The 27,659-nt window shown below is 37.8% G+C and overlaps 1 protein-coding gene across 3 annotated transcripts in view; it reads left to right on the plus strand.

Moving 5' to 3' along the window:
- The window catches only part of SOX6 (SRY-box transcription factor 6), a 248,981-nt gene that overhangs the window by 88,816 nt on the left and 132,506 nt on the right, over positions 1–27,659 (plus strand). For all 3 annotated transcript variants that reach the window (XM_086472314.1, XM_086472316.1, XM_086472315.1), the window contains exons 5-6: positions 9,250–9,422; positions 13,280–13,348. In XM_086472314.1, coding sequence (XP_086328440.1) covers positions 9,250–9,422; positions 13,280–13,348 — 242 coding nt within the window. The remainder of the gene's footprint in view (positions 1–9,249; positions 9,423–13,279; positions 13,349–27,659) is intronic.

Below are 27,659 nucleotides of genomic sequence, written 5' to 3' on the forward strand. Positions count from 1 at the left end.
TGTGAACGATGTGATGAGAGAATTAGACCTGCCGAGTTGTTAATTCTAGTGCAATGAAGAAGCTACAAGCACTGTGAACATTGTTGTTATTGAGGGATTTGATTTTTCTGATATTTAGCACTTGTGTCCCGTCTTCAGAAGGAAAAACTCTGGATATTTCCATTTCCCTCTGAGACTTCCCCTGTTTTGCTATGTGAGAACTTAAAGCATTATAGGATAGGACTATTGGGTTGGAGTTCATAGTCCAGACCTTGCAAAGCAGAACAGTTACAGGATTTGACTTTCAAACCATTTTTATGACTTATCTCCTTGAGGAAAACATAACATTGGCCTGCTATTGTGTTTTGTGCTTAATGTCCATTCTCTGACAGGGAAAGGCAAACCAAACTTATGCCATTTTAATTTAAGATATTAACTTTCACAGAAAAACCCGGTAAACATGATCTGTGTGTGGATGTTTGCACAGAGAAGGTTCTGAACCTGAAAGTTTATTCCTACTGTGAAGTTTAAGTATTTCTGCTATCCTTATTAAGACATTTTCTGGCATCTTAGGGTGTTTTTTCTACAGAGGAGGAACTGTTATATAGCTACATGATGTTAGATTTCTTTTTTTTGTTTGTTTTTTTACCCTTCTTAATAAATTCTTTTCACTTCCAATAGCTCCTTTACCCTTTGGATTTTTTATTTTTTAATATACTTTTTCCTTCTGTTATATGGCCCACAAATACAGTTTGGAATCTTTACTGTTCCTGTCCTCAGAATAACATCCTCCTCCCCTTCCCCCTCCCTGATCTAGGGAAGTAGTGTAATCTGTATTTAAATGGAAAAAACTGAAACCGAAGGTCAGGATATTTTTTCAACTCTTTCAAGTCTTGAGTAAGTTAAATGGATGGACCATCTTTCCTTCTCCTCTCTTGTTCGTATATTATTTTTTTTACTTTAAAAGCATTGGAATTGAGCATTAGAGTCAATAAGAATATCAATAACACCAATTTTGCTCTCTGTATAACTCCACCATGTCCATTTTATTTTGGTGTGCTATGCCCTGGGCTACAGTCTTCTCAGTCAACAAAATAAAACTTATTTTTCTTTTCTCTTTACATCATATTTTAGTGTTTGTATCATTCCAGATTACTCGCAGCCTGTGGCCTCCGCTATGTCATTATATTCTAATTCAGCAAAAACAGGTTGGCTGTAAGTTTTTAGTTGTAATGTATAGTACATATTTCTCTGTTTATATCCAGTGTTATCACATTTTTTCCACATAGTCTGAACAGCTCGTATCGAGTATATATGAAGCATTTCTAAACCCACTGAAAGCACTAGAGCATTCATAACCAAATCTCTACTTGCTGCTGAAAAACCCTAGGAATAATTTATTCAAAAAATTGTCGTCGTCTTTCTTCCGCATGCACATGCATGAATTAACACTTAATATGTACTTGAATTAACACTTAATATGTACTTCTAGTATTATTTAGAATGTAAGATGACAAGCTCTTCTGGAATTTGAGAGTAATTCTAAGAAACTGGCTAAAGTATTTCTTTTTTTAAAAATAGCAAACAATACTAAAGTGGAATTGTATATATGAGATAGTAAGAGAATCTCTAAACATAGTTAGAAGTCCTCCAAGGCTTATGTCAGGTAGAGTTGTTCTTTTCATGTGTGTGAAAGTAAGTAAGGACTCCAAGAGATTTGTTGGAATTCTGCTTTCTGCTGGGCGCCAGTTTGGAGGAGGGGGAGGTTGAAGCTCTGGCTAACATCACATTCTTTCCTACATTCCTGACGTGGATTACATTTTAGGAGTGAACTGTGGATTCACCACATCCCTAAAAACGGGGCAACATATCACTGTGCTTCTCCATGAGCTGACCAGGCAGTACTCAGTCCAGTCCTTTGCCTAGCAGAGTACTTGGACAGTTTTGGAGCTGTTTGGTAGTAACTTGTGAACAGTTTATGTTGATCCAGTCACTGTAGTTATTCTCTTTTGAAGGTATTGGTTTACTTTATTAGAACCGCTGTGAAAAACAGTTAAGGAAGAAAACCTCTGAATATAAGATATTCCTCAGGAAAGCGTTGAGAATTGCTAAGAAACCATGCAAGGACAAGAAGTCCAGCAAACATATGAGATCAAAAAAACGTTAAATGCCATGAAAGAAACATTGTCTCAGAAGATGTGGTTACTTGTAGGAGAAAAGCTAAGGTACAAGCATTTGCGGGGAAAGTGTAAGGCAGGTAAGTCTGCCTCAGTTGCTATCAGGTGATGGCAAATCTTTAGGGGAAATGTTCAGCGGGATTACAATATGCATTCTTGTGACTTATTTGTTCTTAATGCAGAATAAACAGTTCTGTGATTTGTGAAGTCTGAAGAAAGGATAAATCCTTCAAATTCTTTTGAGAAGGAGAACACTTTAGCTGGTCAAATCGGGTACAGCTGAACCTGAACACTCAGAAGGGCAATGTTAAAGCGAGGACCTGTGGGGGCACTCAGGCCCAGGGATTCCTGTCTCTATCCCAGCTCAGTGGCAGGGAGAGATCTGCATGTGCATCACTCTTCTGCACATGTTCTGTCTCCTCTGGTTAGGCAGGATGTATGTGTGGACTGCATGAAAGACTTGATACGATCCAAAATAAACGGTGGTGGGTGCAGGACCCTGATGTTCGCTGTGAGACATGCCAGCAGCTGTTTGCACAGAGCCAGGGAGGTGGCTGTCATGACGGAGGTGCAGCTAGCCCTGCAGTCACAAGTCCCTGCCCTCTCCCTCACCTTTCTGTGGGCATACTGACACGGGGAAATGAAGGGCCATCATGACCTTGCTGAGGTAGTTTCATTTTCACTCTGCTACCTGCAATTTTATAGCTAGTCTAGGAAAGACAGTCTGACCTATGATAAGTTTAGAATGATATTAAAACTCTCCTGTTCTGCAAATCATTTTAGTTTCAAATTGCTCCCACTTAAGAAATTGCTTAAGCATCTGAGGTTTAGCATATGTGAAACTAGGGTGAACCCTGCAGATTGCAGAAAAGCATTTTCATCCTTCTTGTAAGCATAGCTAACTTAAGCCATTTTTTGTTTTTCTAAATCTGACAAGCACATTAAAACACGGATTCATTTTGAGACGTGAGGCAGGGAGGATCTCACACCTTCACAAGAGAAGCTGTTTGGTGTGGTTTGCATGCTGGACATGTTTGCTGTGCTGCCTTCTGTACTGGGATGCTACAAAGCACAATGGAAGCATTTATAAAACTATTTATTGACTGAGGACTGGACAGTAGCATATGGGAACATCAACAATTGCTAACTGATCATGAAATAAAGAAATGCCAGTATTCTAGTGTTAAAAAAGAAGTGGAGAAAAAAGTCATTCAGAACTTAGTCATATTGGTTCAGCTGTTGTAACCAAAGACTGATAAGATAATAGAGGTCTTTGTGGCTGTTTTCTACTGAAATGCTTTATCTTTATGATGCACTTGGGGCCCTTTGGAGTGGAAAGCTTTTTGCACTGCTGTTGGAGTTAGAACTCAAATTAGATGCTATTGCAATGGCAAGGGGGCTCCTTAGTCAGGCAGCCCTCACAAAGTGACTTTTATCTCCGAAGCCCTTCCATTAGATTGTTACTTTCTTCTGTTTTCCCTGTTTATTTTTGTTGACTTTTGCTGCCCTATTTTGTGGCATTTAAAAGGTGACCCAATCAAAAAAGGGTAAATGCTAAATGCTGGACAGAGCCTGTGAAGTAGAGACATCACAGCCTATCTGATGTGTGCTGCAGACTGCCGTGTTAGACAGAATGGTTTAACCAGGTTATCTCTGGGCAGCTAAGATCAAATACACTTTCTTTTATGTTCTATTGTAGTTTTGCTTTCTTTTCGAACAATGTCCATAAAAAAAAAAGAACTAACAGAGGAATTGATTCATAAAGCTTTTTTTTTTTTTAAGCTTAACTTGATTCAAAATAATTTTTGATTGTTGGTTGAATTGCTTTGGTTGATGATACTTTGGAACTGCAGTTATGTGATTTAAAGCCCTTCTTAGTTTCTGGCAAAGTCCATACTTCTTTCTTGCATTACTGTCTCTTGATTTCATAAAAGACACACTATCTGTTTATTCTAAAAACATAACAGGAGTAATCATTTGTGATTTATTAATTTGTATTTCCTGTAAGTATATGGGGCAAAAGTTAGTTTAGATGCAGTGCATAAACAAGGATGATATTTGTCATGCTTTACACTAATCACAGAATCCAAGAGAACCAATAATACTTTGCAGCTGTGTAGAAATTCCATGCAAAGGTCTCAAAGCACTTCAGAAGCATTAACTAACCAGGCATAAAAACCTCTGATTGGTAGTGTTTTACTTTGTGTACATGTTGGGAAACTAAGGCAAGCACATTCAACAACCCACAGTAAATTTGTGTTGCAGCTAAGAATTCTACTTCAGTAAGCTTTGGGTCACGCCTGTAAATTTTTGGCTTATTTGTGACTCCAGTATTTTGTCTTTTATTCACTTGATAGAGCATGTGGTTTTATCTTGTTTTCTTCTGCTGAGTGTAAAAGAGATTAGTTTATATTATACTACATAAGTCTAGAAGCCTATTTTTTGTTATTCCTGCTTATTTTTTTCCCTTACCAGCAGTTATTAGTCTGTCTCTATCTCATGTCAATTTGCCACAAGGGCAGTTCCTAATTTAACATTGACAGGCTGCCTGTGTTTGTTGATATGCAGCTACATCTGTATATAGACAGAATACGTAGGAAGAGGTAATAGAAGTGTTGTAAGGTGGTAAACCAGAGATTGATATAGGAACTATAGTTACATTGTGTTTCTATACTTAGAGAATACTAGATTTTTAATCTTTTTTATTTGCAATGCTTAAAGAAGTCTGGGGAGATAAAATGCAAGGTAATGTTCACGATTTTTATTAAATATATTGTAAGATATAGGATGATCTTCCTATTACTTTGTGTGCCAGAAATCATGTGGTACTGTGATCACTTCTAAAAGGTAGGTTTTTGCCACAAGCAGAATTCTTTCTAAATGTAATTTTAGACCACAAGTTGAACTCTTCTCTCTTTTTCAGCAGATTTATAGCTACTTTTTATTTTCTTACTCTTGGTTAGATTGACCTATGACCAGAATTTCTCAAAAGTTCTCTTTGATCCCTTATTCCTGTTCAATCTGATCATTTTATCTCAATTAGGGCTCAAATGCATAGAAAAATAAAGGGTAAACCAATAAGCACACAAGGAGAAATTTAAACATTGCTGCAACCAAATTATTTTTCAGCTTATGATTATAATCACAAAGGCAAGAGTATATCACCAAAGGACTATCAAAAATAGTAACTATTTTTTTCTGAACTTTTGATGAGACTGTTACATTTTCATTTTAAAAAGAAGTCCTTAAACACTATCGACTTCCCACCAACACTCAAAATTTAAAATACTTATGGTTAAGGGAGTCAATGGATCAAATTCAGTATATCTGAAGTCACTGAAATAAAGGCCCCTAAGAAAAATGTGTCAATTTTAAAGGTCTTTCCTAACTGAGGACCATTTTGTGATAGAGCCAAAGGTTAATAAAATCAGTAGTGAATGTAGCAATTTTACAGATAAGCTATTCACAACAAGTGTAGTTACTTGAATAAAAAGCTAATTCAGTTCTAAAATGCCACATGCAGTAGCAGTGAATAGCTGCTTTTAGGTGCTTTCTGCAGGAGGATAAAATACAGAATCACAGCACTCTTCTTTTCCAGCATCCCTGGCTGCCTGTAAATTGCTGTGAATGGGACTGTAGGCTGACAGGCTCTATTAAGACAAACTGCCTTTCTCATCGGAGAGATAAAATAAATCAGGTGTTTAGTCAAATTAAAATACTTCAGATGGAGCAGGCCCTGGGGAGCACTGATCCACCTGACAAATCTGAGAGAAACTCAAGACAGATGTGTTTTGGGGATAAGGAAGACCCCATGGAAAAAAAAATGCACTACTGTCTTTGGAGTAAGAGAATAGGATTAGAACAGAGAGTGAGCTGTGATATATAATATTTTATGGAAGCTGGCATATTTACTGTATGTTTTTTACTAAGCTTTTTGTTTTATCTGTTTTTATGGCGAATACATTTTAAAGATAGCTATATTTTTATTTTATTTATAGATATTTTTAGTCAGCAGCAGAAGTTTATTTACTGGTAATGAGTTTAGGAATCTCATTGCTTGCTGCAGTAAGCGGATGCAAAACAGATGATGATGGCACACAGCTACTGATGACCTCTCTTGGCCCAGCCAGATCAGCTCAATCTGGTCTGCATTCTGAGCAAGTTGTTTTTTATTGGTATTTAAACTGTAAAATAATGGTTGGGATTTTCCACTCTAAAATTAAATTATACACCACCCCCCCCCCCCCCCCCCACCTCCCCCACTGTTCATACAACAACATTCTGCATCTTATGCTTGTTCTTGTCTTGAACAGTGTTTGGTTAGGTGTCTCGCAGCTTCATGGAGGTCTCGTTATTTTCCAGGAGCACAGTGTACATTTTGTGGTCATCAGTTCTATTCTGCTGTTGGATTACATAGCACAGTACAAATTAAAGAGTAGAGTACTTTAAATGGGGTCATTCAGATGTGTTTCTCCAGGGGGAAAAAGGAAAGAAAAACAATTACTATGAATTCCTGAATAAGAACAGTAACTTCTGCCTGCTATTGTATAAAATTCAGAAAAAAAAAAAAAAAAAAGCGCGATGATTTTATAAATGTGCTGCAATTATATCAAATGATTCTAACTAATCATATCAAAACAATCAAATTTTGTAGCAGGCACCTTTGTGGTAGCTTTCTATTCGTATTATGAAGTAAGTACAAAGTATACAGAAAAACAGGGAAATGGAGCAGGAGATTAATATCTGCTTTGGGTGTGTAAAATATTTTATGACTGTAAGATCAGGGGTCTGCATTACAACACCAAAGCTGCTTGACAGATGTGAAAGTCTCAAGCTGTGGTTTCCCAGGTGGCAGTGGATGGCAATAAGTATCATTTGAAGCAGTAGATTCCTTCCCATTGGCTTTCTAAAATAGGTGGAGTGGTTGATCTCTTCTAGTCACAACGGTCAAGGGAGTTTTCCTTTGGTAGAACAGTCTTTTATCCATGAAAATGAATTTCAGTATACAATAACATATTCAAAAGCACCTAAATAACCTTTGATCCATGGTGCAAAATCTTCAAGACTGAATAATACTGTCTAAGAGGGTTAAGGTAAGTCCATGCTGAAGTTGCAAGTAATTGAACTGATGTCACCAGTGTGAAGCTCAGTACAAGCTAATGGGTCCTGGCAAGACAGTACCTTCAGTGCAAACATTTTCCTGGCTGCATACCTGCCTAAGCTGACTTTAAAAATCTTTTTTTGTTGTTGTTTTGAAACAGCTTTTTGCATACGAGTTTTTTATTGCTTCGGTTGCACATATCACACTGTTCTGCAGTGAGTTGGTCTGAATAATAGTGTCCTTCAGCTTTAACTTCATGCATCCATCATAATTCTTGTGACTAAGAAAATTGCTAACCACTTCTAAAACTTCGGCTGCAACAAAAGTTACTCAGTTTTCCTTGTCCAGAAGCCTGTATACTGAATTAAGATTTGGCATTACAGGGTACTGAAACCTCAGTTTGTTGCAGACTCTTTTAAAACTAAGATAGTTAACAGTGGCTAAGAAATTGAATGTTTTCAGTACTTTATGTTTTTAAATGCAATTAAGAAATTGACAGAAAAACAGGTACCCTTCGTTTCTGGGAGTTTGCTTTGTTTAGAGTGACTGACTTAAGCCATGAAGTTTCTTTTTCCATAGAAAGCAAATACAGACAGAGGTTTTCTCGTGTGCTGCTTTTGCAAATGAAATTCTGCGTAAGAATAATATTGGTCTCATCATAGCACGATGTAAGTAGTAGAGCATCTTGGGCTTGTCATCTGCTTGGCAGGAGTCCGTTTTGTTTTCCCTCTCCTTATGAAACTTGCCAACCTCTTTCTTCTCTTCTCTAGAAGATATCCATCTTACTCCTGGGAAGAAGATGGAGTCGTAATTTTGGTGACAGTTTCTCCATTCCCTCCCAGATCCTGTTTCTCACACATTTTTTTCCTCTTCAAAAGTCCTGTGACTTCTTCATCACAGTCTTGTATTGTGAATGGAGGACAGGAAGTATGCGAATACCCCCTCTTTCGTGCCTCTTGTGTCATTGTGGCAGGTTACAGACCTGAGTAGTTCTTGATTTGGTTTGCTTCTTCTCTAACTCTCAGTTCTCCTGTACAACACAAAATTGCTTCATTTATGCCAGTTCCAAGTGTAAACCTCTTTCAGATGCTCTTCCCATGTTCCTGAACTGCTACCTGACTGTAATTACATTACCTCTTCTAGAGTTGTGGGTCTGAGATGCTCACACAATGAAATGCAGTGTATGGCTCAAATGTAGGAGCTGACATTGCCGTTTGTGACAGAGTAATGTGTTCGTACATAAGATAGGATATTCTTGGATTGGTTTGCAGAAGGACCCTGTACTCTCTGCTTAGGAGACCCATGCAATTTACCCATAAACAGACCATTAAGCATCATTAGTGCAAAGAATAAATGTACCGTAGTTTCATATTAATTAAGTGCTCTCTGTAGAGTAAACTTTGAAAGTTAAATGAAAATTTTTCAGCCATTTTTTCAGGTTAGCCATTTCTCTTAGGGACAAGTAGAGCTCATTTTTAATATGCATTCCATAACCAAAGCTTACATTTACTCAAATGACCTACCAGATATATGGGTATTTTAGAGAAATGATCAATAAACTGTTAAACTGCTTCTTCCACTGAACAGCATCTTTTAATTTTTTTTTAGCATTTTTACATGCTTGGGGAAAAAAACCCAACAAAATATATAAAGTGAAGGAAAATTATGTTTAATAAATTGTGAATGTATTTATCACACTGGGCAGATTTAGATGGAAAAGATATAGGGATTTGTACACATTACCTCGTTAATTACTCCTGCCAGAAAAAAAGGAATACTCTGTATCTTTTCTGCTCCTATTTTTGTTATATCCTCCGCTGCTTAGAGCACAGCAAAGCTATGTGCTAGATTCTTTTGGGATTTGTTAGTAAAATATATATTCAAGCTGCCACTTAAAATAAGCATGTTGGTGATTCAGCCATTTTTTGGTGAATATTGCTTGGTAACTATTGTCTATCTCATATTTACAGTACATCTTTCCTGCACATTTAGGTACACCAGAAAGCCTGGCAGAAAAAGAGCGACAGCTCTCTACTATGATCACCCAGCTGATCAGCTTACGGGAGCAGCTCCTGGCTGCCCATGATGAACAGAAAAAGCTGGCAGCCTCACAAATTGAAAAACAACGGCAGCAAATGGACCTTGCTCGCCAACAGCAAGAACAGGTGAGGCTCCAAGAAAGAAACCTGTGAAAATATTTCGTGTAGAATGCTTATCATAAACACTGTTCTGCTTGGTGTTTCGTTTCATCTTTTTTGTTAAAAGAGCATAAATATCTTCAGAAATTGCATCTTCTTCCAGAAAGAGGAAATAATATAGGGCACTGAGAAAAAAAAGTGGGTGGGGGCACACAAATAATTTCTTCTACAAGTAAGGTTTGATTTGTTGTTTGTGTTGTGGGTTTTTTTTTGTTTGGGGTTTTGTTCGCTTTTTTTTTAAAGATGGAGTTGTCCAAAAAGCTGCACTTTTGTCATTGTACAAAAGTGTTACAACAGTGATCCCATACACTAGTCTCCTAGGCATTAGATCAGACAGATCCAAATTAATGTATGGTTTTTAGGAATCTGACATTATTACTAGAATTATCTTTTCAGTTAAATGTATTTTATAGGATATATACAGCAATATATGCTCTGTTGATTTTAATGAGTTGTGACGTCTGGTATTTTATGTGCTTGAGTATTTGCCCACATGTAGGAATATGGACTCATCCCCTAATGGAAAATAACATAAAGGAACACTGTAAAAAATCAGAAGTTAGAATGTCATTTAGCCATCCAGAGATGACACAGTAATTAACTATTGACACTTGTGAATAAGCTAGCACAAATTAATCTTGACACATTTGCAGACGAGTGATATCTTACAGTGAACACTTTGTAATTATATTTCAAAATGAAAATTAAATGACACTTAAAACTAGGTTGTCATGCTCAATGAAGCGAGCATGTAGCTCAACCAATAGGCAAATAAAATTCAGAATTTGAGCCACATGGTGCTTGTGTACCCTACTTTACTGTGTCAAGCCTATACATCAGGACTATGCTATGGTAATTGCATTGCGGGGTATTGGATGTATTTTCTATCACAGTACTGTTCCGTCTAAGAGGAACCATTGACATTAGATGCTTCATGGTATATTTCTGGTTTTCATCAGGAAATGCATGTTCAATGGCACTATATTGTACATACAGGTACAAAAGGCTGTTCACAAGCAACTCTGGCAGATGAGTGCCTTTGCACACGTAAACAGAGATCTCATCCTTGCCTTAGCTATAGCTTACCATGTTAAGTAGCACCTAGTTCACCAGCAGCTCCAAACAATTATGGACATAGGATACTGCATATCTCTGAAAAAAAATACAGTATTTGGAAAGAATGACCCATGATGCAGCTCCATGTGGTGTCTGATTTCAATGGAAAATTACAATAATTTCTTTCTGAAGCTGAATATCATGATAATCTTCCTATTACCTTCACTGAGATTTTAGCAGCAGGAACAAAGTGGACATACACCCCACAGACCTTACCTTTAGGACAAGCGCTACACTTCTAAGACGGAATAGCACAATTGGTGTGTTACTCATTAACAATAGTAGCTTGAGCACTCGTACAAGTTTTTAAATATTCTCTATAGCATAGTTACCATCGGAATTGCTTTTCCAAGCATAGACACTGCTGCTGACTACTGATCTGACAATAGACAACCTGAGGTCCAAGGAGTTGCCCCTAGCTTATCTGGGCATGCAGGCTGCTAGCTGTGTTTGAACTGCCTTTCTCGCTAGCAGACTAGGGCCTGATCCTTCAGTCTTCATTCACCGTATTTTTATTGACTTTACTAGATTTGTGCAGAAATATTTGGATTTCATAAAGCGAGTTTGATCCCTGTTACAATCTTCAGTTTTGGGCCCCTCTCTACAAGAAGGACATTGAAGTGCTGGAGAGCGTACAGAGGTGGGCTACCAAGCTAGTAAAGGATTTGGAGCATGTCTCGTATGAGGAGCAGCTGAATAGCCTGGAGAAGAGAAGGCTGAGGGGAGACCTTATCACTCTCTAGAGCTACCTGAAAGGAGGTTGTAGTGAGGTGGGGGTCGGTCCCTTCTCCCTAGTAACAAGCAATAGAACAACGGGAAATGCCCTTAAGCTGCACCAGGGGAGGTTCAGCCTGGATATTAGGAAGAATTTCTTTACTGAAAATGCTGTCAGGCACTGGAACAGCCTGCCCAGGGAGGTGGTGGAGTCACCATCCCTGGGGGGGTTTAAGAGACGGGTAGATGTTGTACTTAGGGGGATGGTTTGGTGGTGTTGACAGAGCCAGGACAAAGGTTGGACTCAATGATCTTGAAAGTCTCTGCCAACCAAAACTGTTCTATGATTCTATGATCAGTGTAGTAGGCTATGATGCTTGATTCTTTCTCCATGCAGCATTTTGGCGTGATCCAGCCCCAGAAACACACGGACCTCGATTTGTCTCTTTGAGGCCGTATGCCAGACTTAAAATATGTATGAATTTTGTGTTGGTCTCCTGTACGAAAGTGAATTTTAACTGTAGCAGTGAAAAAAATTACAGAATTATTTCCAGGTGACAAAGTGAGAGATTAAGAAAATGACAGGCTTGATCTCTGAGTGTGCACAACTACAAGCTGTTAGTATGTAACTGTAGATTTCTTACGAGTTAATCTGAACAGTTTGCACTAAAACTATGTGATTGTTTATTTGCAAATCAGCCTTGCTACATTTCTGTAATTTTTTTATCACAAAAACATTTTACTTAGCTTTCTCAGTTTATAACAGAGTAAGTGTGCTCGGAAGATGGTGAGGAAGGAGACCAGGAGGGTTTTTGCCAAAAGCGAAACAGTGGATTTCAGTGACCGAACTACCTTTATCACCAACTTCTCGCTGTTTTATGTGGTTCCTCTGCTCTAGATAAATATTTATAGGAGGGGAAATTATACTTAAGAAATGAAGGTAGCAGAAGTGCTGAGGCTGGGGTTTCCAGGAAACGCAAATCTTGTCCTTGTTTCTGACTGCTGCACAGTTACCCTTCTAATGCAGAAGTCCAGTTGTTCCCCCAGTTCCCTGCAGCTTCTCCCCTGCAGCTGCAGGCCAGGTTACCCATTGCAGGGAGCAGCTCTGCAGTCTGAGCACAGGATCCTACTTCCCTTCTGCTCTTGCACGCTGATTTTGGACGGTGTCGGGGGTAGGGGCAGTGTCTGTGGCAGATCCTCTCTCTTTGGTTTCTTAAAGTTCCCTGCCCTGAAAACTTGCCTCTCTCCATGTTAGAGAAGGGATAGAGTAAGCCTTTACCCTCCGATCCCTTACCGAATCTAACAAATGAGGGTAAGAATATCTACATATTTCACAGGTTTGTGTTGAGGGTGAGTTACTGAGCATCAGGTACTGCTTTTCCACAGAATGGGACCCTACGTCCCTGAGTAGTTCCAAGGAAGACTTTGAGATTTACAAGAGAAGTAATGTGCTGCTCATTGTGAGTGAAGTTAGAGAAGCTTGCCTTAGGAGCTTGTGCTGAATAGTGAAACATCTATAAATACTAGCTAAGGCTTCAGTTCAGCAAAGCAGGAAAATGTGTGTTTAACCTTAAGCACCTGAGTAATCCCATCCCCATTCAGCAAAGCACTTAATTTTAAGCATGTGTTTCATTCCTATTGTAGCTAACAGTAATGCATCATAGTCAAAGATCACCACAGGCTTAAATGCTTTGTTGAATAGTGATGAGATTATTCACATGCACACAGCTAAACCCCTGTTTCTGTGCTTTGCAGAGTTGAGGCCTAAGTGCTTAAAATACATATTTCTTACTGGCTAACTAGAATTTATGTTGCATTTAAATTTAAAATGTTTATTTCACATATACAGACACTTCTAAAATATCCTTCATTTAAAAAAAAATAAATGCTAAATAAAAGTCTAATAAAGAATAACTAATAAGATGCTTTTCACTCGATAATATTGAAGTTTCAATATTACTCTTTTAATTTAATGGAAATTTTATTTCTAACAGATTGCAAGACAACAGCAGCAACTTCTGCAACAGCAGCACAAAATCAATCTACTGCAGCAGCAAATTCAGGTCAGTGTGTTTTATTGCTCTCCTCTGATTATACTTAAATTCCATTTATGGAGAGGGAAGGATCTAAAATAAAGCAGCCACATGCTTTGCTAACAAGCCTCAGTAAAGATGCTCTTTATGGAGGGTCTTTGTGTCTTAGAAAATTGTTGCCGAATATCTTTTTGATGGAAAGAGCTTTTCTTTAATAAACAGAGTTCTCTTCTGAAAGTTATGAACTATTTTTAAATCATGTAATTTAATTCTGAAATCTGCAATCAGTTTGGCTTGTATCGTGTGAAGCAAAAGAGAGTACAGAATTCCTTAATCTACAAAGGCAAAACTGGCTTTATAAGGTTAGAAAAATGTTTTCCATTTCATTAACTAAAGCAAACATCTATAGAATAGGATAATTGACATTAAGACAATACTAAGTCCCTGGGACAAGTCTACTCATGTACAAAGACCCACACGTATATGTCCCATGTACCTTTAAAAACTGTGCCTTTGTGGATCTGGGGGTGTTCTGGAGGTATGCAGTTATCTGTACTTGTACTCAGAACCTGGTTTAATTTTGTGCAAATATATGCAGGAAGGGGGTGACAAGTAGGTAAAGGCATTGTTGACATGTGACTGTACTTCTTTGCTTCTGGCTTTGTTTGAAAGCATTTCCATGGGCCTGTTCTTTCATTTAAATATTTTGGTTTGGTCTGACAGATGATTGTGCTACCAAACATTTCTCATAAGCTTGGACTATCAGGTTTTTTTCCTTAATTAGCTGATTGCCATGTTAGTAGATGCCAAAACTGAAGTTTTCCCTTCCCTTATCCCAAAGGAATGCTTGTAAATGCTTTTGCAAATATTCTAATGCAGTTTCAGTTACACTTTAGGGAGTTTATTTAACATATATAAATGTATTGATACCTGGGATGAGAGACACAACGGAATTTTAAAGAGCCATGATTGTCATTGCCTATTGGATAACTATCTGTTCATATTAGGTGTACATAAAGGATAGAAAAGATCTAAGAATAGTGAAAGGAAAAAAATACACCATCTTCTCTAAGTGTTATTTGCAAGTTAGGCTTCAGAGAACAGAGTCATACAAAAAAACTTGGCATAAAAGCTAAGACTGAAACATAGCTGAGTTCACTAAACAGAACAGTTATTTGCATGAGAAATTTATAATTTTTAAAATTCCTTTTAAAATTAGGACACAAAAAGAGGAATCATGAGCAGGAGATTTTTGTTCCTGTTTGGAGAACGTGGATATGTTTTACTGCTCTGTAGTGAAAAGTTCAAAGGTACTTTATGTTGCAGTTCACTCAATACTTTCCAATAGCTTTACCCTTCCACTTACTCCAGGGAAATGTGGTCTTAGAATAGGTTGCAGGTTCATTTTCTTGTTCACTCCCAATTTTCCTCTTACATAGTGCTGAAACCTCCACAATATTTCTTTCACATCCTTTCCTAGATACATATGCAAAGAAGTGTTTTAATGCTTGTTCTGTTCATGTGAGCTAAATTATTTCTGGTGATCCTCCCCTATATTTCAAAACTCTTGCCAATATAAGCCTCTCCTGTTCCATATTTTCTCAGTAGTTTGGCCTCTTTATTTATCTTTATATTGACATGAATCTAATCAGTGTATTTGAGGCAATGAGGCCTGTTTCTTTTCCCAGCTTGTTAGCCAGATTGGTAGTGGGCATCTCACTGCCCAAGTAACATTGTAGACTCCAGTGTGAAGCACTAGGCATGTTGGGCAGATGCCATCTCAAATACGCATTGATCTTACGAGGAGACTACTAAGAAAAAGTTTGTTAGGAGATGATTTCCCAGGCTAGACACCAGCTTACATGGTCCATTTGCTTGTGAGCCAGATGGTTCTTCTTTGTTTATTTGTTCTTTCTTAATTCTGTGGCAGGTTTGCTAGCCAGGAGTTGCTTGGGAGAGAAGTTAGTTGCTAAGTTTCCTCTGTGTTCGTTAATAGGTTTGTCGCTGCTGAATTGGTTACAAGTGTTGCAGGTTGTTGAGACTTGCAGCTCCTTAAGGGCTATACGTGGGATGGAGGTAAACCAGGAGGCAGGCGAGAGGTGCAGTGCTGTGCTGGTTCTCCCCGGTCCCCTCCCAGCATCTTCCCAGGAAAAGTTAATACTGATCCTGAAGTCGCAGTGGTGACTCTGAGTGGAATTCATCCTATCAAAAGTTGATAACTGCCGTGTAGATTCTGTCTCAATTAATTATCCAGATTGTTTTTATACTGAACAGAGACAAGCGGAGTGAATAGTTTCAGGATGCAATTCATCTTGTCCTAAAGTAGACGTTTAAAATATGTCAGATTAATTGTTATCTAAAAGGGTGGTTTCTCTCCATTAACTATAAAAGATATACATGCTGATGCCTACAGTGTAGAGATCTGAAGTGAGATGAGGTGAATCACACTCTCTGTGGCTTGAGGGGGGAAAAAACCCCCGTTTTCTAATAAACCTTTACACTCTCAGTTATTTTTTGGGCTTGGTGGAACTGCGTCCCCAATAACTTACTTGATTTTATCCAGAATGTGCATTAGTTTAAAGTCACTCTTGAGCAACCCTTTTCAGGAAACAGCGATTACTTACATAAAATGGTGTGGATTCTTATCTATAGTTGATATGCATGGAAAAACAACAGTATTCTTCCCTGACACTCCCCTTTTGAAGAGATTACAAAATACAAGTAGCACAGGTGCCAGTTCCATCTGGGCATGGGCCTATTCATGGCACAGCTACTTGAAATAAGTACAATATGTTCTCCAGGATGCAGGAGTGGGGCATTGCTGATGCAATGTTTTCATCATGAGACACACAGTATTCCACTGTCATCTTCTGAGGTACAGTGTTAATTCTTAAACAATAACTTCTGTGAGTGCATCCAGTTTATTTAACCATTTAAACAATTAGAAATTACTTTGGATGGGGCTTACAAGATTTCTGTCAACCACATATAAAAGTGGAAAATAATCCATATTAAATAAAACACATCTTTTCCTGGACACCTATTGGGTTAATTTACTGAGAATTTTTATTATTTACATGGTGTTGCATATTATTTGTTTATTTAATAATTTAACACTTTATTTCATTTAATTGGGGTTTTTTGTTTTTTGTTTTTTTTTCCTTTTAAGACTATTTACTGGAGCACCTTACTCCAGATGCATTATACATCCAAAACTTTGTCAACAGTCTGTGAGCAAAGAGGATATTACCTAGGCTTAGCATATGAAAACATAGGTATTTGAAGAGTACTGAGGTAATTAAATGTTCTGCATAATCATCTCATGTTTTCCAAGTGAAGCTAATGTTACTTTCAGGGTGTGTATGTTGGGGAGAGCATTTTTGTCTGTTGGCTAAAGAGAGTGGGAATCTGGAGTTGTTCTCAGTTCTGTCTGATTATCCAAAATTTGGCAAATTGTTTCCGGTTCCTCAATTCAAACATAATGTTTTAAGAATCTTAAATTAAAAACTTCAGATAAATGCAGTGTGTTATTACTTTTCAGCTCAAATGTTCATAATGTTCATAAACACTGTTCTACAGAGGAGCCATAGAGATGGGAGGAAATCTAGTATGCCAAATTAAGTTCTTCGTTCTGCAAAGCTGTGCAGAGAAATCATTGCTTTTAGTGGAAATAAAGTTGAGAAAATACTGTAGGGCAAGTAAGAGCTCACAGATTACTCTCCAAGTTGATTCAGGTTTTTTAAAAGAACCTTCTTTTTTTTAATAAAAAGTATTAGTTCTTAAAGTAAAAGTGACTAAATGAGACTATTTCAAGGACATCTCTTAGCCTGTGCCATGAAAGTGAAAACCTCTAGGGATAAGGGAAAAAGCTGTTTAAAGGAGGTATTTGATGGTACATCATGAAGGTAAGACTACATTGGAAGAAGGGAAGGCATCTCTAGAATGGTTCCAAACTTGAGAACTGCTTGAGACCCTGAAATCCCTGTGAATTCTGCGCCTCATGACCAGACTTCAGTCCTTTCAGGCTGCTTCTGACCCCCACCACATCCCACTGAGGAAAGGTGTTGGATCCCACTGATGCTTGGAGCATGTTGCTCCAGGATTTCCCTCTGGGGGTGATGGTGGCAGTGCATGGATGTAAGGGCTGAAAGTTGGAGGGCTTCCCTTCTCTGGTGGGCAGGCTTCATTAGGGTAAGTCCTAAATTGTGGCTGAAATTTTTAAAAGAGACACTGATTGTTGAGCTTTTCTGCAAAAATGTGCGATGGATATTACAGTGATAGCTGATGCAAACTGCTTTTGTCCATTTCCCTTCACCTTATTTCTCTGTACTAGGCACCATGCCATTGCAGAGTTCTCTGTTTGAATCAGTATGATTTCCATTGCATAGAAAAACTGGCTTTGCCTACCCTTATAAGTATTCTCTTTTAATCCAGCTGCTATAAATTACTCCTAATAGTAATTTTTTGTAGTTTTAATCTATATTTGTGCCATTGTAGTTTCATATTAAAGTTCTTGCATTTCTGTTTCAGTCAAAAATCGAACATGATTACTGTGATAGTAAACAAACAAAAGAATAGTAACATAAAAATTAAAACTGTTTAAACTGTCCTTGCACAGGAATCATTCGAATCATACTTAAAACTTAAGAGGCTGAACCAATGAGTCTCTCTTCTTATCCATGATTAACTACTGACAATTCAGGTACCTGGTGAGCTGAATAAGGACTATCTCTTTATGTGAAGTACATGTCTAAAGATCAGGAATAATTACATTCCACATTAGCCTTCATAGCCTCCCTGACCTGGTTAATTAATTTTTTGCTAGGATAATAATAGTAGAAATAGATTTAAAGATATGCTTCATCATTAAGTATGTAACTGACCTCCAATTTTAAGAGCCGAACCTTTCATTTATTGCCTTCTGGAGACAGGTTAAAGCTCCTAGCAGTAAGCTTGCTGAAAATGCATAAGCTTGAATCTAGTTATTGTCAGTTCAGTTACGCTTTCTGAGGTTGTCTCTCTTTATAAACTCCATTTGGCACTGACAAGCAAAAGGCAATTGCAATGCTACTGTTCCGGCACTAGGGAATATTCTCCCCCACCTTTCTTTCTTTTCTTTTTTTTGTTATTGATTATGAAACTGATCCCCTTCCAGCAAGCTCTGAACAGGACCAAATAAAGCCATTGAAAGCAATTTGATACTTCTATTGGCAGCGTACGCAGATCAGATACTCCCTTGAAAGAGAGCGAGAGTTACAAACAAAGCTTAGAAGTCTAGGAATAGCCCCCAGCTTCAGCAAACCCTTAAAATATTTTGTAATTGTATCTTCAATCATGAATTAGCCAGGAAAAACAGACCTTTTTGCCTTCATATTTCACTGCTGTATGCTGTTTTTAATTGCCCACAGGCATACTGTTGTGATCTTCTTTGGAAGTTTAAAACCAGGATAAAAATGCAAATCTAATTATTTCTTTTATCTAATCTAATTAACTTTTGCAAGTAATGATAGATGCACTGTAGCCTGCATCAAACATTTTAATAATGATGTTTCTGGATTAAAGAATAGGTAAAACTAGTGTAATTCATAAGGAGTCAAGATTATGGCAGTAGAAAATGTAAATTATTGTGGTGGCTTAATAAACTATAGCTGCAGTTTATTAATTTACAGCAGAAAGGATACATTTCCTTTAAATTCCAGTTTGCTTATGAATTGGTTCCCAGCTGTCATTGGTATTTTTTTCTTCTTCTTTTTTTTTTATTCAACATTTCAGTATTAGAAAAATCTATGTCTAACTTCCTTCTGCAATGCAGTTGTGTGGACGTGGAAGACAGAAATGCTGTTATGTGCCTGTAACTTGTAGCTAGCTGCTAAATCCTTGATTCAAATGCACGGGGCTCTGCTGTAGACATGGCGTCACAGCTTCTGGCATAATTTGCTCAGCGGAAATGGAAACTGATCAAATGGAGGAAAGATATGCTAAACATTGAAGTCAAATGTTTCGTGTTTTATTTGTTATTACATAGTGGCTTATTAATGAGTAATAAAGTCCTTATTTGATAATTACCCAAGCAAAAGGTCTGTAACAGGCTAGCTTTTTCCAACAAAAGCCATCTTCATAGCTGGCTGGCTTGGAATTTTCTGTCAGCTGTATGGAAAGAGAAGTGATGTGGGATACTTACCTTCTTGGAGCAGCCCATGCTTTAATGAATATTCCAGCAATGCTTCTTATCCTTTATTCAGCTTCTTCCATACTAAAAATGCTTTGGCGTGACAGCAAGGTGGTGGCCTAAGCAAAAAGACGCACTGTACTAAAGATTTACCCCTCCTGTGCTACTCATAAGCTTCTGGTCTTGCCCTTTGGTCCCCCATTTGCAAGAATCCTGCTAGCTGCTCTGCCCCTGAGGCCCTCACCCCTGGAAACAACATTTATCCTGGCAAAGCAGAAAGTAGTTCTGGATTTGACTATTAACACAATCCTTAAAACTGTATGCAGTCTTGAGGTGGGGGGTTGGGATCTAAAAAATTTTTTACTGTGACCTTTTAAGAGTTAAATTAGCTGCGTTGCAGTTTTCTAATTCACTATATGTTTTTTTTTCTTTTAAATAGCTTTATTTCGCCTACCAGAGTCTAAACAAATTGTATTTAATGCAAAAATTAAGCCTTGTGTATCTCTTTCATATGACTTCTCTAATTATAGAGCAGTAAATGGTAGAATAGCATATGTTAGCAACATGAGCAGCAGTCTATGAAATGAGCTACAAGTTAATAAAATGATCTTGTGGTGGTGTTGGCCAAATGTTAGCACACATGTTTCGGAAAGTGGTATTTCAACAGACTTGAAGAATAGGACTTTGGCACACGGGTGCTGAACATGATCTGATGTATGGAAATTAGTTAAACCAAAGTAAATGTCATTGTTTCTCAGGCTCATGTTGGTACAGAAGATGATAGTAGCTGCCCTCCCACTTTCCCTCTCCCACGTGTGTTTTAAAATTGGAAATGAAGGCACAGGCATCCATACACCCCAGTTCAAGTAGTGCTGCTTCATTTGCTCTGGGCTTGCTGTGCTGCAATCTCACCAGTGGCTTAAGGGCTTGTTCTCAGCCATGCCTCTGTCAAAGCCCGGGGCTAAAATCTCATTGATTCTATTGAGCCCAAACACTCGTTCTACAGCCTTTGCTTACAGAAGGGCCTCAGATTTGAGCCCTGTTAATTTAGGGGCAGATTATAACCAGCTCCTGAATAACAGCAGAGGATCAAGCAAATATTTGCTACCCACCTGTACTGCTGCCCAGAGGTCACTCTCAGCTGGAGGTCTGCCCGTTCCAAGCGTGGAGCGACGTGCTGTGGCAGCGTCAGTGCTTGCTGAGCCAGACACCCTGGTCTGTCTCCCAAAGAGTTTGGCAGAGATTATGCCCTGCTGAACCTCTCTGGTGCTGTTCCTCTGGTGGTACTGGTCGCATCACCCCCTCTGTCAGGCCGCATAATGTAATCTTTGCAATATCGCAATATTGGAACAACACAATAATAATGCACTATTTGCTCCAGGACAGAAAAACAGTTTCCTTTCTAAGTGGCTTGTGCAGAAACTAAAACGGATAACTGGGAGCAGAAATGGAGCCAAGTGGCAGCCTACCAACAGGACGGATCCTGTGAAGTCTTGTTTGCTTGAGTAATACTTGCATAGCCAGTATTTGATGACTTGTATATCTAAACGTTACTCACATAAGTAGGCTTTGCAGAGTTGGGCACCTCATACAAGGAAGGACTTAGAATATTACTATTGTGGTTGGAATATCAGAGATATAAATGAAACAGGGGGTTTAGGAGATGTAATTTGTTTTATTAGACAAATAGAAGTCGTTGGAAAAAAACAAGCAACCTTTTGGGCACGCCAGCTCTTTTTCAGGTCTTACATCAGTGTAACATTGAAACACATCCCAGGACTGACAGAAACTGCCTAAGATAGTGGCCTTTCATTTCTAATTAGTTACTTTTTCAGTGATGATTTTTGTGATTGACAACCATGTGACGGGCAAGAGGGAAAACAATCAGGATTTGCATTACTCCCACACTATTTGACACACTCGTCAGGACATAGTGAATGAAGAAAAGAGTTAAGAAATGTTAGTATCGAAACGACTTGATTTATGGAGATATTCAGATATACAGGCAAGACTGGAATGTGATGATATCAGAGGTCAAAATTTCTGTCTGCAGAAGCAGGTATTTGGAGGGAAATGATGAAGTACAGCCCCACATAAAAAGGCCGAAAGCATTTAGCAAATAAATTGTGAAGTACTTTTTGAAATCTCACTGTAAAATCTTAAATTTACCTGATAGACTAAATCCTGTCCTAAAGAATCAAAATGGTTTTTAGTTGTAGTTGTGGTAGTGCTCCAGAATACAAGTGTATTACTGAATCAATTTGAGCAGAAAAACTTATTTTAAACATATTTGGTGTCATGACAGCAAGGAAGAAATTAGTGCATTGAACTCTGAATGCATTCAGGAATTATGAATTCACATAAAGAAGGTAGTAGCACATCCAAACTGGTAAACGAGCAAACCAGATGCTGTTTGACATTTGGTATACATTTGGTGGCATATATGTAAACGTAAAGTGAATTAATATTTCTAATATTTGCTGTCTTATGCAACTAGCTAATCCAGATGCTCGCAAAAATGTCAAAGCATAGCTCTCAAGGAAAGGTGAATGGCCTTGCCTGGAATTTACCTATCTAATTTTAAAGTCATTGTTAAAATAAGAAAAAATTCATTTATGACTGCAATTTACACCCTATTTCCTTTTGTCTATTACATTAGAACCCCCACTCCCCAAATAATTAGGTAATATAGTGGCTTGTGTTGTATGCAAGACTTTCGCTTGTTTGAAGGAACTAGTCTTTTATATAAATCTTGTATATATCATCTTCAGCCAGTTGGGCATTGCACAGCTTGGGTAAATTATGTCTATATTGAGAATCTAAGTTACACAGTGTGCATTCCATACTTGAGGAATGGGAAATAAAAATTGATATACTGTGCAACACATGATATAACACAGTGAAATATCTCTTGAATTCCAGAGGGATGCACTGACATCACCACACTTAATTCACATGCAGTAACTCCCACAAAATGTTATTAATTTTAAATTGGAGTTTGTAATCATTCAATAAAAAGAAAATAAATGATGTAAACAGTATACAATGGTGCATTATGAAATGCTGAGTTCATCTTATTTGCCCACCCAAAATGTCAGTGTGTTACGAAAACATTAAAGTTGTAACACCAAATAATAAAAGCAAAGAAATTCACAGTTGATGGTAAAGTGTGAAATCCATCTTGAGACATGTCACCGCCCCACAGTAAGGAAGGGCACTTTTGAGTTAGGGAACTTTATTTTAAAGTAATATATTAGTCATTTTTATTCTGCAAATGAGACATTAACCAGTTGGAGGAACTGGTTACAGAGTTATACCAACACAGAGTTAGTTTAAAATCTAGATCACGTAGGTGAATGAGTAGTGTGGGTACCAAAATAACAAAATAAAGTTGATAGTGCAATGTGTACCTAAAGGCTTAAGCACAGACTGATCCCTTAGTTGACAATGCAATTTATATAATATAAATATAGAAAAAAACTTTTCTCAGAGGAGGAGGTATGACGCTTGTTTTTTGTTCTGACAGTGAGTGATTTGTATGAAGCACTCTACGATCACATTTCTAGCTTTGCCTTTTCCATCTCATTGAATTTTATTGATGATATATTTTCAGGATACTCATCTCCTCTGTAACTGCATATCTGAGTGTCTCATAAGCTGAAGTGTATTATCCTCACAACACTCTTTTGAGGCAGAATAAAAAGCATATAGATATTTGGGGGCATCTAATTTTAGATATCTAATTTGGTTGACTGAATTAGGACTTTTGGCTCCATATATAAAGCAGTCCAGGTGCTGTGAATTACCTTCTGTTGATTAGACAACGAGGTTCCTAATTTAAGCACCTAAGTAAAATTTCCTAAGTGACTCAATCCAGTTCTTATATGAAATTTGACAGACCTGAAATCTGCGGTTTCAGAATTCATAGGGTGGTTCTCTAACACCTTGATGTCTTTTCTATCGTTACTTTCTGTCAGCTTATCACTTGCCTTAATTTACTGTGATGGAGCTTTTACCCAGAATGAATCCGCTTCAGCCAGACAGAGAAATATTTGTTCATTCGTCTCACCTACTCCCCTGCCTCAAATGAAAACCATTTCAGCTGGCTTGAGTGTCCCATGTGGTCGAGCTGCTGACCAGAAGTATTGCTATCATCATAGAGAAAGAGGCAAGTGGAGAGACTACTCTCACTAAAGAAGTCTGTAGTTTCCCAAATCTATGTACTTTCCTTACAGATGTGGAACAACTTCCATGGCTGTGAAACATCCTTTGAACAGCGGCTTACTGTGGAGAGAAAATAAGTTTTTGTTCGAAGAATGCCTAGATTACTTGGCGGTCCCTCACACATTTTGTAGGGCATTAAAAAGGCTTACTCGAAACAGCCTTTAAATAATGTTTTTTATTTAATCAAAATGGCTGCTCCTAAATGGAGATTTTGCATGCCACATTTTAGGCCAGAATATATTTTTACAGCCAAGTTATAAACCTCTGAAAAAGGGGGCTTATAATGGAAAGGTTGACACAACATTAATTTTAGTGTTGTAAACGCAATGGTATAATTTTGGAAAAAAGCCTTTATAGCTCTGCTAAGATATTAATTGCAGGAAATTACAGCATATCCTATTAAAGTATTATGTCAGTGGCATACATAGCATATAACACCTTTGCATATTCTCCCTTGTTTTCACGGCAACCCTTTGCATTTTGATCTGTAAAGAGTAGGTGGATGAAGTGGCTCAGAGTTTCTGATCATTTTTGCTCAAGGGGAAAAAACCAGCCTGGGTAATGCTTGCTTATAGAAACAGATCTTCTGTTACCCAGGTGAATCCAATATGGGTATTGAGGAATGAAACAAATTCTGTTGAAATAAGTGTCTTTGTTTTGTGACTTTTGGATCAGGGATTTGAATTTGGACCCAATCCTCACTCATGCAAATTAGGTTTAGTCAGACTCTTTCCAGAATGAAAACAGCTTTTATGACAAACTTATTTTTACTGATAAGGGCTTACTTTTCATTTACTTAAGCTTGCAGAATCATTCCTGACTGTTATGGCTGCATAGCAGACCCAATCCCTTACGCTTCTGACTTCTGTTCAGTTAGTTATTCAGAAACGCATTTAATGTATTTATGGTGGAGGAAAAGCTGTAGGTCCTTATTAAGTTGAACAACGTAGATACGTGCATTGCATTGTACAGTTTGTGATTCCTAAGAAATAGGTTATTTATTGCATTTCTGCCACTTTTAGGATTGAAAGGGCATGGTATAATGTTATCATGGGGTTTTTAGAGGAATTTGTTCCTATAAGGTATTTTTAGTATCTTGGTTTTAATAGACACTGAATTGCAGCCTTTGATTGTAGTCTAAGGTTGGACTTTTTAACTGTGGTTGTTATTTTTAACTAGGATGGACTACTATTACAGTAGTTTTTTCTGACTGTCAGATCTTTCAGGACAAGGGGCCACATCTTTGTATTTGTAAAGCACCTCATTTGAGATCATGATCCGGTCAGACACTTTTCATTGCTATGTTGACACAAATTTGCAGTGAAAAATACCAATAATAACAACATGCAGGCTTTTTTTAATATATGAATGGGACCTGGAGTCTTGATATCTTACCTGTTTTCCCCTCTGACAATAGTGGAATAGGCACAGTTCTTTACACAATAAAAGTAATGACTGTTGTAGAGTAGATGAGTTTCTAACAAGACAGGAGAAAAGGCCTTCTCAAAGACCCCACTGATATGCAAGTTCATTGGACCATCGATGTTTCCCATTAAGTGCAAGGCTTTAGCATACAACCGTCGACTGTATCTGGTTTTACTTATCAAATCCAGAACTGCTTTTTCTCTGCCTGCTGAGCAGGGAAAACTCCATGCTGTACCAGTTTCTTTTCACTTGGGGCTCCCAGTATCATCAGGATTAAAGCTGTCAGAACAGTCAGCCCTCTTTATTTTGTGGTTTTAAATACAAAGCGTAATATTGTTACTTGAGAAATGGCACACTTTCAATGTGTTAGTTAAAAATTGCAGAGTGGACAAAACAAAAAAAGATCCCTGTTAATAGCAGGCATTGAAATATTGCTTTCACCATTTCGGGGAAAGAAGATACAACTCTGCACTTTAATTTGTTTTTATTCTACGCCACTAACTTGTCTTCATTGGCTTAATCCTACACTCAAGTATAAGGAAAAACTCATGCTCAACTTAGTGAGAGTTTTGCTTCGTTGAATGCAGTGCAGGGTGCCATTTCCTCAGCTGGTGGTGTTCATGTTCTCTCCACTTATGTCAGTCTAATTCTAAAGTACAGAATTAGGCCCTTTTTTTAAAAACAAAAAGAGCTCACGTGGAAATGACAGCATTTCATTTTGCTTCTTTTCATTCACTGTAAAATATTCCTCTGCTCTGTGTGTGCATTTACATTTGGTGTTAATTGTGCCCATCCACCATAGAGCGCTCGGAGGTAGCTGATATATTGTGTATGAATATTTTTGTCTTGCATGTGTTTACTTCAGTTACCACTTTTTGTGCAATTAATTTTGGGGGTTTTTCTAATCATCAGAGTCCTCCTTCCTTTGTTTTATCCAGGATAGTGTAGATGCATCTTTGTGATAACACTTCGTAAAGAACAAAACTAAAATAATTTCCTCATTATATTACTTTCCTGTTTGGTTCGTTTTAATTGAGAAAAGGCTCTCTTCCCAGGCAAGACTACACATCTGTCATTTTATCTATCCTGTTGTTTTACTATCAGTTCAAACATGCATACATTTCAGATGTAACTTTAGGAGGAAGAGAATATACTGGTAATTTATACAATAGACACTGATGATTATTGACCATTAAAGAGTAATAAAACATTTCCTGTGTGAAATAGATGTAGCATCAAATGTCTTTATTTCTGACAGTAAATGTTTCAGGTTTATTTCACAGACATTAATGTTATTGCATAAAGTCAAAAACCTGGCTACACTCTAGCAAACACAGGTCACCTCTTAATAAACGAATGGAGTTGCAAGCAAAAGAAAAAAATACTTTGAAGAAAGTCCCAGGCTCATGCGTATATTAGCCAGAGCAGATGAAATGATTTATTGGGTTTTATACACAATCTGTAAAGGGTAAGCATTGCTAACAGAATGAGTGGCAGCCTCAGGGAGCTGAGTAGCCCCCAGGGACCAGCCTTTGTTCCTCCGGACTTGACAGGCATGTGTCCCTGTTAAATGAGGGCTTAATTTCTCTCATATGTGCACAATTTCCAAGCCCAACAAAGGCAGCCAGGACTGGAGCTATTTAAAAGAGCCAGCTCAGGAGGAAGCATTGCTGGAGAAAGGGGATGCTAAGGGGCTAATTACTCACCATAGTTCAGCAACTGATTTTTTTTCCCTAAGCAAGGTTTATTAACATGGAACTGCCACTTTCATTTTGCATAAACATACATTAAAATTACAAAGGTGTTATTTCTCTTTGCGACATAGACATTTTAAAGGTCCTGCTGACCAAAAATAAAATGTGCTCATTTTGTTTTGGGTGTGCAATGAAAATCATAATCTCTTAAGCTCATAGAAAGATTTTTTTCCAAATGGTGCAGAGAAATTGCTCCTCCAATGTCTTCCTCCTTGTTCTCAGTCTTTCCTTTCTCACACATAGTAGTAAGAGTCACCCCCAGTGCTTATGGCATTCGTGTAAATATGATAATTAATATTGTCCAGATAAATTGTTCAGCATATGTAAAGCATATTAGTATTTACTTAACTACGTGTCTGGTGTGGTACACTCTTTGTAAGCCTCTCACTACATATTTGAATATGTGTTTAGTCCCAGCAGACCTTTATGGTGCCTTTCAAGTAGTCAAGTGATACTACTCCATACAAGAAGTAGGACATTTCCCCCCTTTTCTGATGTGGGGCTGGGGTCACTCCGGTGTTACTGGGGTTACCATTCCCTGTGGAGAACAGGCCAAGTATTTGACAGAGTGATGTAACATTTTTTTCGAGTGTGGAAAACACAGTTATTTTCTTTGGACAGTGTTGCCAAACTCTGTTGTTACCTTGAGAGAAACAAGAGCCAATCTAGAGCAACAGGTTTGAAAACGTTGTGGTCACCATTAGCAAACCACTTTGTCAAAAAATACTATGTGGTTTCAGGCTTATTTCCTATCCTGAAACAAACAGGA

This window comes from Leptosomus discolor, chromosome 12 (assembly GCF_034619465.1).
Source record: "Leptosomus discolor isolate bLepDis1 chromosome 12, bLepDis1.hap2, whole genome shotgun sequence".
NCBI lineage: Eukaryota > Metazoa > Chordata > Aves > Leptosomiformes > Leptosomidae > Leptosomus > Leptosomus discolor.